Genomic DNA, 18,296 nt, shown 5'->3' with positions numbered 1-18,296 from the left:
CTTTTGGCGAGCAGGCTTCACAGCAGCAGCTCCAACTGACTCCTTTTCTTATACAACAAAATAAAGGTGACTTTCCTGTTCTCCCACCTCGGTCTCTCGTTTATTGGCCAACAGGAGTCATGCTGAGCAAGAATCTGGGGTTTCTACCTGGTAATGTAAGTGCTTCAAGTCCTCTTCACTTTCAGCAGGCAAGGTTGTGCCATTTGCATAACGCAGGTTGCTAATGAGTCTTTCTCCAATCCTGATGCCACATTCTTCTTTATATACTCCATCTTCTCAGATTATTAGCTCAGGATACAGATTGAATTTAAGTATGGTGAAAGGATACAACCTTAACACACACTTTCTTGACTTTAAACCATGCAGTATCACCTTGATCTGTTTGAACGACTGCTTCTTGATCTATGTACAGGTTCCTCAAGAGCACTATTAAGTGTTCTGGAATTTCCATTCTTTGCAATGTTATCTATAATTTGTTATGATCCACACAGTCAAATGCCTTTGCATAGTCAATAAAACATAGGTAAACATGTTTCTGGTATTCTCTGTTTTCAGCCAGGATCCATCTGACGTCAGCAATGATATCCCTGGTTCCATGTCCTCTTCTGAATCCAGCTTGAATTTCTGCAAGTTCCCATTTGATTTTTATAGGGGTAGATTTCATCTTATTTACCCTGCTAGGGAATTGTTCATACTCCTGGATCTGAAAATTGATGTTTCTGAGTTTTTGTTGTTATTAAATTTTCAAACATTTCCTTTTCCTCATTATCTATGATCTCATTCTGGAATGCCAATTTGGTTATATTTTATATCTTCTGTCTTCCTTTGAATGTAGTGGTGGTGAAGAATACTGAATATACCATGGACTGCCAAAAGAACAAACAAATCTGTCTTGGAAGAAGCACAACCAGAATGCTTCTTAGAAGCAAGGATGCTGACTACGTCTCCCATACTTTGGACATGTTATCAGGAGGGATCAGTCCCCGGAGAAGGACATCATGCTTGGTAAAGTAGAGGACCAGTGAAAAAGAGGAAGACCCTCAACAAGATGGACTGACGTAGTGGCTGCAGCAATGGGCTCAATCACAACAATGACTGCAAGGATGGTGCAGGACCAGGCAGTGTTTCGTTCTGTTGTACATAAGGTTGCTGAGTTGGAACTGACTCAGTGGCACCTAACAACAACAACTATCTTCTATGCTTCTTAACTGCTCCTTCATTTTTATGTCTCTTCATCAATCTGGGGTGTATTTTGGATAATTTCTTCAAATTGTTTCATTGTTTCCCTAATTCTCTTTTCAGCTGTATATAATTTGCAGGCCAATCCATCTATATGAAGTTTTTAATTTCCATTATTATACCTTACTTATTTAAAAGTCTGTTTAGTTCTTTTTCAAATCCGTTTGTTCCCTGCATGAAGCCATTGTTTTAGTTCTTTAAATATATTACATTTATTTCTTTTTATCTTGTTTTTGATAATACTGGGATTTTAAATCTTTGAGGATCCATCCATAGTGTCTGATTCCTCATGGTGCCTTGATTTCTGTGTTTTGTCACTTTTTTTCCTGTGACCTGCTAATTTCCTTAGTACTTTATTTGTGAGAAATCTTTGAGGTCTAGATTGAAGTAGAATTCTACACAGGATTTACTTCTGTCTGTTGCCTGGGGGCACTTCCAATGGAAGGCCACTTTAAATTAAATTATCCTCTGCTTGATGTTTTTAAAACTGCACATATAGTCCAAACCTGAGCCATCTGTGGTTATGATACAGAAGGAATAACAGCTCGATTCAACCTCCCCTCCAGAGTCAGGGACACCTAAAGAGTCAATCCTGGATCAAAACTGTTTACTCAAAATATGCACTGAACTGATATTATGCTCTATATACTATGATCTATCAACCAAACTAAAGCTAAGCTGGAGTTGCCACACTTTGTGCAATGATCTAAGGATACTGTGAGGAGCCTGCACCATATCATTCAGGGTATGTATTTATTTTTAAATTGAAACTTTTTATTTAACTTGTATCTGCTTAGTTTATTTAGTTAAGTATAAAGGCCAGTTAATCAACTCATTAGACTGATCAAGGCAAGACGCTTGAACTACGCAATAGAATTTAAAAAGCAACTGGTCTTTTATTAGTTCTCTGGTAATCAGACCTACACACAAACTGGTAGAGTACTCTAGATATAGGATTTCCCCCCATAATCTTGTATAACGCACTGTTCACAATCTGCAGAAATTTGAAATCTATATAAATTGGACATGACCAGTTAGAGAAGTCTGATAAACTCTTATAAAGTATTTGGGAACTACAGCTCTATCCCCAAAAAGATCTATTTTAAACTATAAAAAAGAAAAATTCATATAAAATCACAACACATTTAACAGACATCTTTGGGAAAAAAATCAAATAGTAACTCCATTTCCTGCTTTTTGAAATATGACTAAAAAAAGTTACAAGTGGTAATGTTTACTTTTTAAACTATTAACTGGCTGAATTTTTTTTTTTTTAAGAAGGAAGCTATACAGTATTATTGCACTCCACAAATGTGCAGAACTCCAAAATGTGCTAGCACTGAAAAACTGTCTTGCACTAAGATCTTCCAAGAGGTACAACGTGCCTGCCAAGAAAGCATCTGGTCTGCACTAACAGCTTGCTGTCTTCAGTACAGGCCTTCATGATGTCAGTCACGCTGCTTTTGCAAAAATTCCTTAATGTAAAAAAGTTTCCAGTGCTGATAGGCAGGACTATGATCAATGACGTGGGATTGAACCCATATGGACGTTAAGCTTCATTTCATTTGAACAAGCTGTTGCATGGAAGGAAGGTGACCAGATTCCAGCTTAGACCATACAGGTACATCACTCAAGGTTATCTCAAACGCACCTGTTGACATACACTGGTTCTCAATCATGTTGCTCAAGAAGAAAATCATTATACACTCATAGGCCTTATTTTCTTGACCCCACTGCCAGATGCTAGGAGTATGCATGCCAAAGAAAGCAAAAGGGTCCTTGCCAACAATTATTAAGCCCATTAATACTAGGATGAAGACTGACAGGAAAGATGCTATGTGTCTGTATATTGGTTGAGGGAGGTAATTCTCTTCTTCAGTACGGGTATCTGGGTACCGCTGGCTAACAACCTGCATGTACTCCTCAAACGCCTGCCTACAGCCTCAGAAAACACAAATCTGGAATTTTCGCAGCGGCCCCATGGCATACTGCATCTTTGATCTCTTGCTGGGCACGCCGCCCATGTTGGCCGAGGCTCCGGACCACCACCTATGTGGCCATCAGGAGAAGCAGCAAAAGCCTCATCTTTAAGGAGCCAGCGACTCCAGCCGCCCTCATGCTGAGACTGCAGCCAGCCCAAGGCCAAACCGGAGCTGTGAGCTCTCAGATTATTTATTTTATGAGTTATAATTAATGGCACCCAGCTATCACAAATTTCTTCTGGGGCTATGAGATTTAGCAAAATAAAAAAAGCTTGGGGGTGGAGTGGGAGGGTGAGAGTAAAGGGGGCAACTTTCCTGTGCTGAAGTACTCTGTTTTATTTTTTGTTGTTGTTGTAATTAAATGAAGTTTACATTTCAAGTTAGTCTCCCATACAAAAAAAATTTTTTTTTTTATATACATTGTTATGAGACCCCAACCGCTCACCCCACTCTGTGACAGCACACTCCTCCCCTCCACCCCTGATTCCCCCAAACATTCAACCAGCTCCTAATTCTCTCTGCCTTCCCATCTCACCTCTGGACAGAAGCTGCCCCTTTGGTCTCTTGTATCTACTTGACTAAGAGGCACATTCTTCACGAGTATCACTTGATGTCCCACAGTCCAGCCCAATCTGTTTTAGACTGAATTGCGTTCCCCAGGATATGTGTTGGAATCTCAATCCTCATACCTGTGGATGTAATTCCATATGCGAATAGGGTTCTCTTTGTTATGTTAATGATGCCACATCAGAGCAGGCTGTGTCTTAAATCTAATCACTTTTGTGATATGAAAAGAGCAGATTCGGCACAGAGAAGAAAGCACCAAAGGGGAAAGACAGATGTCAGGTGGAGATGCCCTAGGAACCAAGGAATGTTAAGAAGCTGAGTCAAAGATTTTCCACTAGAAGAGACACAGAGTCTTCCCCTAGACCTGAACTCAGACTTCTGGCCTCCTCAACTGTGAGAAAATAAACTTCTGTTCATTAAAGTCACTCACTGGTGGTCTTTCTGTTACAGCAGCACTAAGAAACTAAGATACACTCCCTTACCAAAACCCTATCTCACTTGTCTTTTGCAACCTAGTATACCTCCTGTGATGCTGGGTTCTGGAAGCTGTGCCTGAAACATTGTAGAAATGCCCCATGAGAAGGTACATGTTGTGTATGTTTTTTTTCTGTCCTATAGCCTTTTTATAAGCTAAGTACATTTGGTATTGGGTTAAAAAAGCAGAAATTCTTCAAGATGGTAAGGCTATTAATGTTAAATTATTATTTTAAATGACTCATGTTATTTTAACATAATCTAAATAATACTTAAAGATTAATCTGATTCACTGACATAAAAACCTAAACTTAGTGAATTTTTCCTTTTAGATTTTTTTAAAAACCAATATTAGTATGACAACCATTTTAGACACCAAAGGAAAAAAATAACTACTTCCCAATAGTAGTAATGTCTTTGTTGGGGAATTTATGTTCAGCTACCAAATAGGTGAGGCACAGAGACCATATTACCAATAATGGTAGATAATGGGGCAAACTATGGCAAAAAGAGATGGTTGTTGTGTGCCCATCGAGTTGACTCTGACTCATAGTGACCCTATATGACATAGCATAACTGCTCCATAGGGTTTCCTAGGCTGTAATATTTACAGGAGCAGATCACCAGGTTTTTTTCTCCCTCAGAGAGGCTGGTAGGTTTGAACTTCAACCTTTGGGTTAGCAGGGGAATGCTTAATCATTGTACCACCAGGGCTCCTTAAAAATAGATTTGCCCTATTCTATTTCATACATAAAAACTAAAGCACTTCATGCTTTACTTCATAAAATACAAATATTATGGAAAATTGTATGTAACTAAAAATGAAGTGAATATTTAAAATATAATTGAAGAACAGATTACTGAGGATTATACCGGTAAATTTCCTTAGAAAATGAAAAACTGCTGATCAATTCTTCTTTTTATGAACTTAGATATTCATATGTTAGTTTTTCTTAGTAAGTAAGTCTATATAGGACCTTATAACAATTCTATGAGCTGTGATGTCACTAAAAGTGGAGATCACAAATCAAGTTAATGACAACATCAAGACTGAAACCTAGATAAATCACTCCTGAATGGAGAAACACAGTCATCATTTTATTGCTCTTTACGAAGCTGAACTTAAAAAAATGATGTAGTTAGGAAAAAATGAGGCATCTGATCTTTTTAAAAAGTGGGGCATACACCATAGATTCAAAGAGGTTATATGTGGCTATTTTGTGAGGGCAGTTCAATTAGCTACTAGAACAGTAAGTGCTAAACCTAATTAAATAACTGGCCTGTAATCACATAGCTAATAAATGCTAGTAAGTGCTAGACAGACTCATAAGTCTGATTTTAAAATTACAGCTCTTACTCTTTTGGTGCCTACCAAAATGCAGGATGCTAACTACATCCTCTCAACTCACTAACTGGACAGAATAAACAGTGACTATTTAAAGACTCTGAAAAGTAAATAATAGCAGGCAGACTGGGGACTAAAGTAAAAATTTGGATAACAGCCTTTAGTGGGGCTAGTCCTAGTCGTGGAGCTGTACTACTGTGATGATGATGGTTCAAGAACCTAAAACCCAGAGTGAACACCCATCTCTATGATTAGTGGAACCAGGAAAAGAGACCCCTATTGACTAACAAGCTGGAGTGGGAGGAATCGCTGTTATTTTTTTCTGGATCTTTCTTTTTCCTCTTTGGCTCCAAGGTGGCCCCAGTTGTGCAGAATTGTACAATACCATGGGGGTGGTGGTAGAAGGGGGGGTTATTAGCCAAGAGAAACCTCTTCTAGCCAGAGGAACTGGGAAAACGGGCCCTTGGAAGTCTGAGAGTGTGAGGAAATTCTTGGAGAGAAGTGAGCTGGAGAAGGTGAATTCCCCAATTCTGAGGATGAATTCACACAAGTCCCAGGGTCACTTCTAAGCTGTACATATGTGTAATGGACTCAGAGAAGCATAGGAAAGCCTTGTAAAACCTAACACAATATACACCACTGCTCCAGTCCCAGACTAACTCCTAAATGGTGCATGTCTTAGGCAGATCCAAACAGTACAGCAAAAACTGAAATACCACTCACAAAAGGTGAGACAAGACTTGTGGTCTGAACCTAGCTAGTTTGATTGACTGCTTAAAAAACAAACAAATAAACAAAGAAATTAACATTCTACAGAGTATTTTAAAGGACCCAGAGTCTAAAAATAGTCAAACTATCCTGGATACAGTCCAAAATTACTTGACATACAAGAACCAGGAAAATCTGACCAATTCTCATAGTAAAAGACAATTAACAGATGTCAACTGCAAGGTAAAACAGATATTAGAATTGCTAGAAAAAATAATTTTAAGAAGCTATTATAACCATCATCAATGACATAAAGGTCAACACTTTTGAAATCAATGGAAGTACAGAAGTACTCAGCAAAGAAACAAAGTATAAAAAAATACCAAATGGAAATTTTAGAGCTGAAAAATAGTATATCTGAAATTTAAAAAATCCACTGGATAGGCTCAAAAGCAGGACAGAAGTGAAAGAGGAAAAAAGTCAGTAAACGTGGAGTAGATAAATAAAAACAATCTGATGATAAGAGAGAGAAAAAAGATGAAGAAAATAATCACTGCCTCTGGAACCTGCGAGACAGTATCAAAAGTTCTAACATTTATGTCAAAGGAGTCCCAGAAGGAGACGAGAAAGAGATTGGTGCAGAAAAAAATATCTGAAAAAATAATGGCTGAAAAATTTCCAAATTCAGTGAAAGACATAAATTTAGCATCCAGAAGTTCAGTAAACCTGGAAACACTCAAAGAAAGCAATGCCCAGATACATCATAATCAAATTGCTGAAACCAAAGATTAAAAAGAAAAACAACACTTTATACATAAAGGAGTATCAATTCAAATGACTGTGGAGCCAGAAGACAGTGGAACAAGTTTTAAAATGTTAAAGGGGAAAAAAAAAATCACCTTCTTCTGAAAGAAAAGTTCTTTCAACTCAGAATTCTATACCTAGTGAAAATATTTTTCAGGAATGAAGATGAGATAAAGTATTTCCAGATGAAGAAAAGGTAACAGGTTTTTTTTTAAAACAGCATAACTGCTCTTAAAAACTACAGCTCTTAATCAATAACAGCACACAACAATGATCAACACTTAAAATGAATCAAGTATTTTTTTAAGCACTTATTGGATTAACTCATTTAATTCAAGGAGGCTGGTATTGTTAGTATCCTCATTATACAGACGAGAAAACCAAAACCAAAAGGACATTAAGTAGCTAGTAATTGGTTGAGAAGGAAGAGAATCGATGCAATCTGGCTTCAAAAACTTTCTTCATAGTACCTTTCAACTTGGGAAACCCTCAGTGAGATGGAATGACACAATAACCACAACAGTGGACTCAGACATACCAATGGTCATGAACATGGCACACGACCAGGCAACATTTCCTTCTGGTATAGATAAAGTCGCCATGAGTTGGTGTCTGACTTGACGGCAACTAACAACAACAACAACCTCTCAACTTATACAAAACAACTGGAGGACATTAAGTTAATCAAGTAGATAAAAACCATTTGAAACATGAGATTTAATAATTAAAAAAAAATTTTTTATTTAATGCTGCTCTCTAGAGATAAAAACAGGGATGCAAGGCATCAATTTTGATGCATTACTTTACTTGGAAACAAATGATATCAGAGCTAGGGTGAAACACTGATTTATCAACAGTAACCATAACAATAAGCTTTTTTTTGAGTATTTATTATGTGTCATAAGTTGTTTTGGGAGCTGAGGATATAAAAATGAATAAGATGAAACTGTTCTTAAGGATTTTCTACAAAGTACGTTAGACAGAAGACTAAATAGCTAATTGCACTATAGCAAGACGTGCTATAACAGAAGCATGTAAAATGCCCAAAACACATATAGGATAGAAAGCTGTACAAAGGAAGAGCTAATCTAATCATGTCAGTTGAAATAATAATAATAATAATAATAATAATAATAATAATAACGGGTTTGAGAAGCACATAAAATGAATATTTAGGGAAATATTCAACAGTTCCATTTTTGGTAACTAAAGCAGACTACCGTATTTTTATGCAAATAAAGTGTGTGTATTTTTATGCAAATAAAGCGTGCCTTCTACGTTTGTTTGCCAACAGCTCCCTCCCCCCACAAGGTACTTTCGTAGGTGCCACTATGCCAAGTTTTTTTTTAACATGTTGCTGTAAAAAAATATTAGCATAGCAGGCTTATAAAAATACCACACAAGGGGAGGAAGCAGTTGGCAAATGAACACAGAAGATGCATACTATTTGCATAAAAATACGATACTATCTTTGTCCCAAATTTGTAAATAAACTCTCCAGTCAAATTAGTAATAAACAGAAAAGCTACAAGAAGCTACTACCATGCTGTGCATTAAGTTTTAATTTTCAAAGTCTTCAGCATAAAGATGATGGACTTATGCCAAAGTACTCAGAATCAGCTCCTGCTGATTAATTTTTTACTCACTCAGTAGTCCACTGCCTGATAATTATGGGGATACAGAAGGTGGAAGAAGAATCTAGAAAAACTTTCCAATAAGGCAAAAAGTGATGTTTCTAAATTGTATCAAGAAAGCTATATTCAGTTTAAAAAGTTACTTTAAATAGTTGCAACGAACGAATTTTCCAGGTATACTGTGGGATCGTTAGGGTAGGGACCATATCTGATTTTTCTTTCTACTCTTAGTATCCCTAATGGGGCCTGGCAAACATATTATTATATTTGTTGAATTAAATTTTTATTACAAAAGAATTAATAAGAGATGAAGTTTAATTCTCTCTTAACTATATTCTTTGTATACCAGAAAGAGTTCTTGTCTGTTCAAAAACTAGTACTCGATTTCATAGGAAAAATGGGATCAAACGTGACCCCTGACCTCATATGTATAGGTAAAATGTAAGGGTTTAAAAAGGACAGCATAAAGAGAGCAATTTAAGTTCTTTAAAGGCTGGCATGAACTTTTAAATTTAAAATCTCTATCATGCTAGTTTAATTCTATTTTTGCTCTTACTAAAATTAACTGTTATAATATAGTACATGTGAGAGCAAAGAGAATACTAATAACCCATTCACTTTCTCCTGCAGCTGTGGTTCAAGTGCCTGCCATTAATGGGATATAAACTTAGTCTAAGTAACAGAAAGAACATTATGACTCATTTCCATACAATTACATGGATTTATTTATTTTTATTTCCACATTGCACACAGGATACATAAATTGTTATAAATAATGATTGTGTGCAATTATGAAGTGATGACTTATGAATTTTTAGGTTGTTTCTGAAGTCAACCGCCCATCAATCAATGGTCATTAAAATCAACAGATTCTAATTAAGTTGACACTTTTGTCTTTTAACTCAAATGATGTACATTGTCCTCATTTAAGGACTTGTAATTCTAAGAGCTGCTAAAATAAAGTATCAGACTGAGGATAGATGTGTCAACAAAGACATAGTTTTAAATATACTAATTTAATGTAATAATTTAAATATACTAAGTTGCCAATAGTTTAAAGATTATCAATATGAATTCAGCTTTTTTCATGACCACACATCGATATGCCTATTTACAAATTGGTACAAAAATTCCTAACTTGTAAGCATAAGTTATTTTAATAAACTCTGCTGTTTAGTATTATTAAATTAGTATTTAGTGGTAATTAATGAATAGAAATTGATAATTACAAATAATCACAAAGAATAACTTGACATGTCAATAAACTAGACTCTTCTCTGCGTTAGGACAGACAACTTTTAGCAGTAATATAATATTCTCTAAAAGTTTAGGACATAATATGGTAGGAAAGGTAGGAAAAAAAAGCACCTGAAGGAAGATGTGGCCATGATCTAGTCAGACAAGATACTAAGACTCTTAACTCGGAAAAAAAGGGGCAAACATAAGTATTGTGACAAAAGTTTCTCAGGTTTGTCAGTCTATTGCAGTGATTAGTGGCATGGAATTAATTTTCTTTGTAACATGTGGGTGACTTTCTTACCTAGAGAGCATGCCCAGAGGTGTAACATTAAGTGATCCCATCAGCATTGCCAGGGCCATCCCTGGAGCTTCCCGTTCTATTACTTCTTTTGTGGCCTGTAATTAAAGATTAAATAGCAGACTGAGTGAAATTAGCCAAACGGAAGGCAGAGTAGTAAAATTTACTTAAAAATAATTTTAAACCATGCTTTCTGTAAAACATACCTTTTAGGTCCCCAAACATTCATCTTTATTTATCTTTGGGACCACTGAATAAAAGCAGAGGAACAGGAAAACCCAGCAAACTTTCATATTAGTAATTCTTTCTCGTCTCCTACAGTTCAGAAGTATTTGATAGAAATCTCATCTTGCCTAATAGCCTAAATTTAAAAAATCATGCCTCAGATTGCTATAATAGCTCAACAGATTTTCATACCATAAAAATCTGGATATTTTTCTTTGCCTATTATTGCTAAAATAATTTGTCCCTGAAAACCTGAGGTCATCTTATATCCCTCCTAACTCTATGATTTTATGACACGATTAATAGAAACTCAATAAATTATCAAGTTAACTTTCTCCATGTACTGGCCAGAAGAAAAACTCTAGATTTATTATCTCCTGTATCTTCAATGTAAATTATCTGATTATTTTAAAAAGAAGTAATAAAGTGATAAGCTTTAACAATATACTAGGAATTTTAGGATACGGCATTCTTAAGATGAAGTGTTATTAAGCCTGCAATGAGCTAATGAAAGAGACAGGAAAATTTCAATTTCTAATGATGAAAATGACTTTTAGACTAAAAGTTGGGAATAAAATAGACAATCCATTTCCAGTCCTCTGTTTCTTAAATGAAGCAGGTTACAATAATTGGGAGCAATACAGAAATAAAACTTGCAAAATAGAGTATTCCAGCAAATTAGAAGAAAGGAAAAAAATTAAATATAGAGAAATATAGGAAAGGTTGATATTTCAATATTTCATTAGAAGTAGACTGATAGTTTCAAATAAGATTGTAGCTTTGGGCAAAATTTAGGTAGAGGGCTTGAAAATTAAAATTCATCAAGTGTATATTAGATGTTAACTGATGTTATAAATAAACTTCTAGGATGCACAAAAATTAGTTAATTCCTCATAATTATATAGACTACAAGATTATCAGAATTGATGTGATCTACTAGTCCCTTGAATCCCACTATAATGTAATATTTAATAATGGCAGAAATTTCAAAGGAAGATTAATATGACTATAATGCCCCCAAGAATTCAATAAAACCTGCTTTAAAAATAGGGGGCCAACAGGCAGCAGAAAAGGAAATTCTTTAATCCCTAAATTTGGGAGTGAATTACTTTCATATAAGTGTATAGCTAAAAAATGGCGAGCTAGAACCTCTTCCTCAAGAACCTCCTCTTTACTTTCCAGATTCTATCCATCTGGTATGATTTCGAGGTCTTCTGAGAAGAAACATGGAGATATCCAGATTATAAATTGTTTTACTGAAGTTTACAACTTCTAAGGGAACTTACGGAGCCCTGGTGGCTCAGTGGTTAAGAGCTTAGCTGCTAACCAAAAGCATGGCAGTTCGAATCCACCAGCCACTCCTTGGAAACCCTATGGGGCAGTTCTACTCTGTCCTATAGGGTTGCTAATGAGTTGGAATCCACACGATGGCAACAGGTTTGGTTTTGGTTTTAAGGTAACTTAAAATCTTAAAGCCCTAAAGATCAAGCAAGGGGATGTTACTAACAATCTTAAAAGAGCTCTTTGAATAGGGTTAATATTTATTTCATCACCTGCATGAAAGTCACATAAGGCTGACGTTCAGTGAGTTTGGGGATCCACATAAAGATGATGATGCACTCCAAAATATAGTAGCCCACTTTATTTAAGGAAAAAGGAGGGAAATATGAATAAATAGCTGAGAGGGAGTTTCTCGTTTAAATAGATACTTAAAACCACAACATTCATCCATTGATATAACAAATATTTATTAAGCACTTTAAGCACCTGCTATGTACAAAGTGGAGGCCTGGTGATGCAGTAGTCAAGAGGTACAGCTACTAACCAAAAAAAGGTCGGCAGTTGGAATCCACCAACTGCTCCCTGGAAACCCTATGGGGCAGTTCTAGTCCGTCCTATAGGGTCACTATGAGTTGGAATTGACTGGACAGCAATGGGTTTTTTAATGGGTATGTACTAAGTAGAAGTCTCTAGGTGATGCAAATGGTTAATGTGCTCAGCTGCTAACTGAAAGGCTGGAGATTGGAGTCCACCCAGAGGTACTCAGAAGAAAGGCCCAGTGATCTATTTCCAAAAAAATCAGCCACTGAAAACCTTACAGAACACAGTTCTACTCTGACACACAAGGGGTTGCCATGAGTTGGAATCGACTCGACGTCAACTGGTATGTACTATTATTCTAGGCACTGGAGATGCAGTAGTGAATTAAATAAACTTCTAAGAGTGTATAAACTCACTCTCACCTAGTACATGAAAAACTTAATACACAAATTACATAGGAGGAGATGCAGTTCATTAATTTTTCTAGATTCTCTAAAATATACCATTGGATTTGGCCAGACCACTGTCTAACTGGAACGCCTTATTTTCACTTTTCATATAATTGTTTCATTAAACTTTGCTTTTGGATACATTAAAACAGCTCAGTGAAACTCATATTAAGGAAGTCTTTCAGGCTATTGTTCACCACATTATACTGTGATCCTCTTTAGAAGGCTCTGGAGGCAAAATTTCCTCTCAGGTCTCATGATTAGGAATGGGTACTCTTCCATGCTACCAGTCTGTGTTTAGATTATGATGCTTGTAAATCAAGTTATTCTTGAGAACACAGACAAATCTGTGAATACTTCTTAGTAGGCTTACTGAACACAATATAGTTTCATCTTATTTTTCTTAGCCCTGTTTACGTATTTAACTTTTTAAAAATTCTGTTGTGTTTTATGTATTTGGGTAAGCCATTATACATTCAGTTTATATAAATATATATTTATATATTAAAATATATAAACAAAATAAACATATGGACAGATGAATAAATGAATGATGTATTCTTTTAACACAGTTCCCAATATTTTTTCAAACATAATTCATGGAATACAGTTTTCTTTCTGAAGATTTTCTAGAGAATTTTGGCCTATAGATACAAATCTTACATATTTTAGACCATAAAAGGAAAATATATGTTATGGTGATTATATTATAGTGATGTCACTGAAAGCATTCTTGTTTACAGTGGTTAGTTGTGGAGGGAGTCAAACTCTGTATAAGACTAGACTTAAATTAATGTTTTCCATAGGGTACTTCTAAATAATGCACAAATACAATTTTTGTCGTCTCTGTATCAAATATATCTTTTCCATAAAACACTAGAACCCTTCTGTTTATTTTTTTTAATTTTCTCATCCTCTTAAGCTCTTTGGTGTAGCAGAAAGATCACAATCTTTGAAGTCAGGCAATCCCACTACAGAGTTAAGGTCCATGAGAATATGGAGTGGATCTGCTGCAGCACATAGCAAACTGCCCAAAACATAGCATGTGCTCAATAAAGATTTGTTGAAGAAAAGAATGAATGAATAAATGCACTAATCTGTTTAAATCCTGTCTTTATCATTTAGTAGCTCTGTGAATTAAAACAAAATATTTAACCTCTCTGAGCTTCAGTTTATTTATGAATAAAATAGACAACAATAAAACATACCTATACCTTATATGAGGGCTATGAGAACAAAATGATATAAATAAATCACCTAGCATAGCGTAGGTATTCAATACATGTCAATGCTCTCTATGCCCCTACTTTCGAATTCTCCTGACATCTTTCCAGTTTCGATCATACCAGGCAGAGAATAGGAATAATACAACAATTCAGAAATCAAACCTAGAAACAGTGGCTGAGGACCAAAGAAAGAGGAAACAGGATTGAGAGTAAGAACTCAAATGTAAGAATATTGGGAGGTGGATGGCAGGAAGAAGAATACTGAAACAGTGGAGTCTAAATTAGGGACAAAGCAGCCAAATGCAGTGGGGATTGGAAGATGAACATGAAAGTAAGAGCTGGATGCAAAGATCTGTAAGCCATAAATAGGGAGGCACAACTAGAAGGCAAAGAACAAAGGAATAAAACTTAATTTAGAATAAACAAAAGAAAGATCCCTATCTAAATTACTAGAAAATGCAAAGAACAGTTTTAAGTATAGCTTTATCACCTTTAACTGCATATACTAGTACAATACACATAAAGGTTATTTGTGTCTGTAAATGCGTAGATAACAAGTATTCACTATAATAGACTATTCATTATCAGTGGCAAAAAGGAAGGTATTAAAAGTTTGAAACCATTTTTCCTTGGCTAGCTTAAAGTTCTGGTTCCCACTTTCTTATATATTATTAATTTGATTATCAAATCCTTTTTTCCCTTGAAAGATAGTAGAAACTTACATTCCTACTGCAGATATAACTTTTTCCAAACTAGTAGGTTCTAAAATAACAAGTTTTAATTGGATTTAGCTATTCTCTTTAAAATGTTTATCTTTAACTTCTAAATACTTTAAGTATAAAAGTTGCAACCTCCTACAGAAACTCACATTTTGTGATATTTTTGTTTTAACCTTGACACTTTGACTATAATATTAAACCCAGAAAGATGCTTCAAAGACAGCTCAAGTTTCAAAAGAGTGTCAAAAACAATGATCCTTCAGCTCAGGGTACTTGTCCATGAAATTCAGGTCTATTCTTTAACTTCATAGGAAAAACTGCCTTAAGAAAAACCTACTTATTGCTAACAGGCAATGATGTTTAAATATGTATGGAATATAAAATAACTAAATTTAGATGTGTAAACATTCCTTATATGCATGGGACTTTTTGTGAAAAATCACTTAGTATACCGGTCTTATGCATCATAGTTCTACTCTGACACATGTGGGGTCACCATGAGTCAGAATCTATCTGACAGTAACTGGATAGTGCTTTTATTTATTTTTATAGACATACATTTATTAACAGAGTAGAAGAATTTGTGTATTAATACTCACATGTTTCCTACTTAAACGGGCCGATTAATAAAATTTTCTCCTAAAGACTACTGCAGTAACCCTCGGCTGATTAAACAATCTTAAATAACAGATCCTCTTTGAAACACCAGCTAATAGGTACTGTTGATTTTGTAAAACTATCAAAGTCAGATGGGGTCCCTGGGTGATGCACTTCAGAAAGTAGGACTACTTCTGAAAAACCAGTCATTAGAAATCCTATGGAGGAGGTGGGGCCAAGATGGCAGAGTAGTCAGAGGCTTCCAGTGGACCCTCTTACAACAAAGACCCAAAAAAAACAAGTCATTTGATTATGTATGGCAATCTGGGAGCCCTGAACATCAAAGGCAGAGTTGAGGAGCCGGACTGAGTGGGAGGGGAGGGAGAGATGGTTCGGAAGCAGCGAGGAGTTGCCAGACCTGACCCAGTGAGAGCCTGAGCCCTTTAGGCGTGATCAGCTCGGGGGTGAGCGGTGAGGCAGGCAAGCAACTCAGTTGGGGAAGCGTGTTTTCCACACGGGAAGAGACTCAGCACCAGAGACTCTACACGGCCACCCAGAACCCGTGAGAAGCAGCACTCCACGAAAGATAAGTACTCGAGTACGGCTTACCACGTGGATCAAAAACACCCCTCTTAGGGGAAAAACCTCTCTCCCATTTACCTCCCCACTCCCTGCTCTGCACTGGGTCCCGGACTGGCTTCAGCAATTGCTGAGACCCCTGGGCCAGAACTAGGATCCGTCACATGACCAGAACCATTCTCCCTGCCTTGGAGAGTGAACAAATTAACAAACAGGGGAAAAAATAAACTGCCGCTCCGCTAAGCCAGGAATCCAGGGTAGGAACAGCTCCTTTGCCTAGCAACAGGCATAAGGGATCCACGGGCTTTTAGTGCCTTTCCCCCTGCATAGACTTGTGTGGGTCCATCTCAACAGCGTAGGCCCTCATTACCACAGTACAACAGGGTATATGCCAGAACCCTAACTTCAACTGTTTCAGCTGTGAAGTGGCAGGTTCTTGACATTTGACACTACTCTGCCCCTTAAGCAGGCTCCTCACCTACCCACATCAGGGGCCTGAGGACTGGTGGCTCCACCCATGCCACCTAGCCACCTGCTATAGGGGCCCATGAATAAGAGGTGCCCCCCCAGACCTTACAGCCAACAGCACTGGGTACTCATAGTCCACCTGCAAAACCTACCCACCCACGTGCTCTAGGCAACAGGGACACGCCTTCCTCCTGGACACTCGGGGGTGGCTATCGGCCCCCTGCCTTGCTCAGAGTGTGTCCCCCTCCTGCAGCCAGATGCCTGTGCCTACACCAATCACTCATGCCTGTCTAGGACTGTAAGTGAGAGCCGACACCACACACTTGGTGGCTATCTACCTGGGCACCTGAGCTGAATCCATACAGGAGGAGTGGGCGGACTCCTGAGCTCACATACCTAGTAACAGATCTAACTACCTGGTGACAGGACATTAGAGCTTCAAAGTTGCCAATAATCAAAATAGCTCATACGGGCAGCCTATTTGGGCATATCAAAACAAACAAAGAAGCTAGGATACAGTAAGCAAACATAAAATAAATAAATACAATAACTTATTGATGGCTCGGAGACAAAAGTCAGTGTTAAATCACATAAAAAGGCAATCCACGATGGCTTCAGCAACTCCCAAAACAAAGAATTTAGAAATTTTCCAGAGGAGGAAAATTTCTTGAAATTACCAGAGGCAGAATACAAAAGTTTAATATACAAAACTCTTCAAGAAATTAGGAAGGAAATTAAGCAAAATGCAGAACACACAATGCAGGAAATTAAAAAGATTAGAGAAGAGCATAATGACAAATTTAACAGGCTGCAAGAATCCACAGAGAGACAGCAAACAGAAATCCAGAAGATTAACAACAAAATTTCAGAATTAGACAACTCAATAGAAAGTCATAGGAGCAGAACTGAGGCAATGGAAGTCAGAATTAGTAAGATTGAAGATAAAGCACTTGACACCAACTTCTTTGAGGAAAAATCAGATAAAAGGATTTAAAAAAATGAAGAAACCCCAAGAATTATGTGGGACTCTTCAAGAAGAATAACCTATGAGTGATTGGAGTACCAGAATGGGGAAGGGGATAACAGAAAATACAGACAGAATTCTTGAAGATTTGCTGGCAGAAAACTTCCCTGGTATCTTGAAAGATGATAAGATATCTATCCAAGATGCTCATTGAACCCCACATAAGGTAGATCCCAAAAGAAAAGTGACCAAGACATATTATAATCAAACTTGCCAAAACTAAAGATAAACAGAAAATTTTAAGAGCAGCTAGGGATAAAATAAAAGTCATCTACAAAGGAGAGTCAATTAGAATAAGCTTGGACTACTCAGCAGAAACCATGCAGGCAAGAAAGCAATGGGATGACATATATAAAGCCTTGAAGGACTGCCAGCCAAGAATTATATATCCAGCAAAACCGTCTCTCAAATATGATGGTGAAATTAGGGCATTTCCAGATAAACAGAAGTTTAGGGAATTTGCAAAAATGAAATGAAAATAAATACTAAAGGGAGTCCTCCGGTTAGAAAATCAGTAACATCAGTTAACAACCCAAGACGAGAACACAGGACAGAGCAACCAGATATCAACCCAGATAGGGAAGTCACAAAAGTAAATCAAAGCTAAAACACTGAAAATAGGGATACAGATGTCAATATGTAAAAAATGATATCATTAAAACAAAAAAGAGGGACTTAAAAAATATAGACATAGATTTTGCTTATGGAGAGGAGGTGAAGGCGATATAAAGAAATAAAAGACTGGTAGAAGCTTAGAAAAATAGGGGTAAATATTAAGGTAACCACAAAGGAAACTAACAATCCTACAAGTCAAAATAAAAATCTAGAAAAATATGAAGACTCAGCAAAAATAAACAGGCAGCGACAGAGTTCCGGCAAGATGGGGCTCTAGGCAGAA

At 36.7% G+C, this 18,296-nt stretch overlaps 1 protein-coding gene and 1 pseudogene across 1 annotated transcript in view; both read right to left on the bottom strand.

Annotated features, from left to right (window-relative positions):
- GPHN (gephyrin) overlaps positions 1-18,296 on the bottom strand; it is a 632,163-nt gene that overhangs the window by 283,886 nt on the left and 329,981 nt on the right. Inside the window, exon 5 of the mRNA XM_004370959.2 lies at positions 10,294-10,388. Coding sequence (XP_004371016.1) covers positions 10,294-10,388 — 95 coding nt within the window. The remainder of the gene's footprint in view (positions 1-10,293; positions 10,389-18,296) is intronic.
- Positions 2,702-3,391, bottom strand: LOC111819507 (thioredoxin reductase-like selenoprotein T pseudogene; annotated as a pseudogene).

This window comes from Trichechus manatus, unplaced genomic scaffold (assembly GCF_000243295.1).
Source record: "Trichechus manatus latirostris isolate Lorelei unplaced genomic scaffold, TriManLat1.0 scaffold00010, whole genome shotgun sequence".
Taxonomy (NCBI): Eukaryota; Metazoa; Chordata; class Mammalia; order Sirenia; family Trichechidae; genus Trichechus; species Trichechus manatus.
The sequence above is the reverse complement of the archived record's forward strand: the minus strand, read 5'-3'. Positions and strand labels throughout refer to the sequence as shown.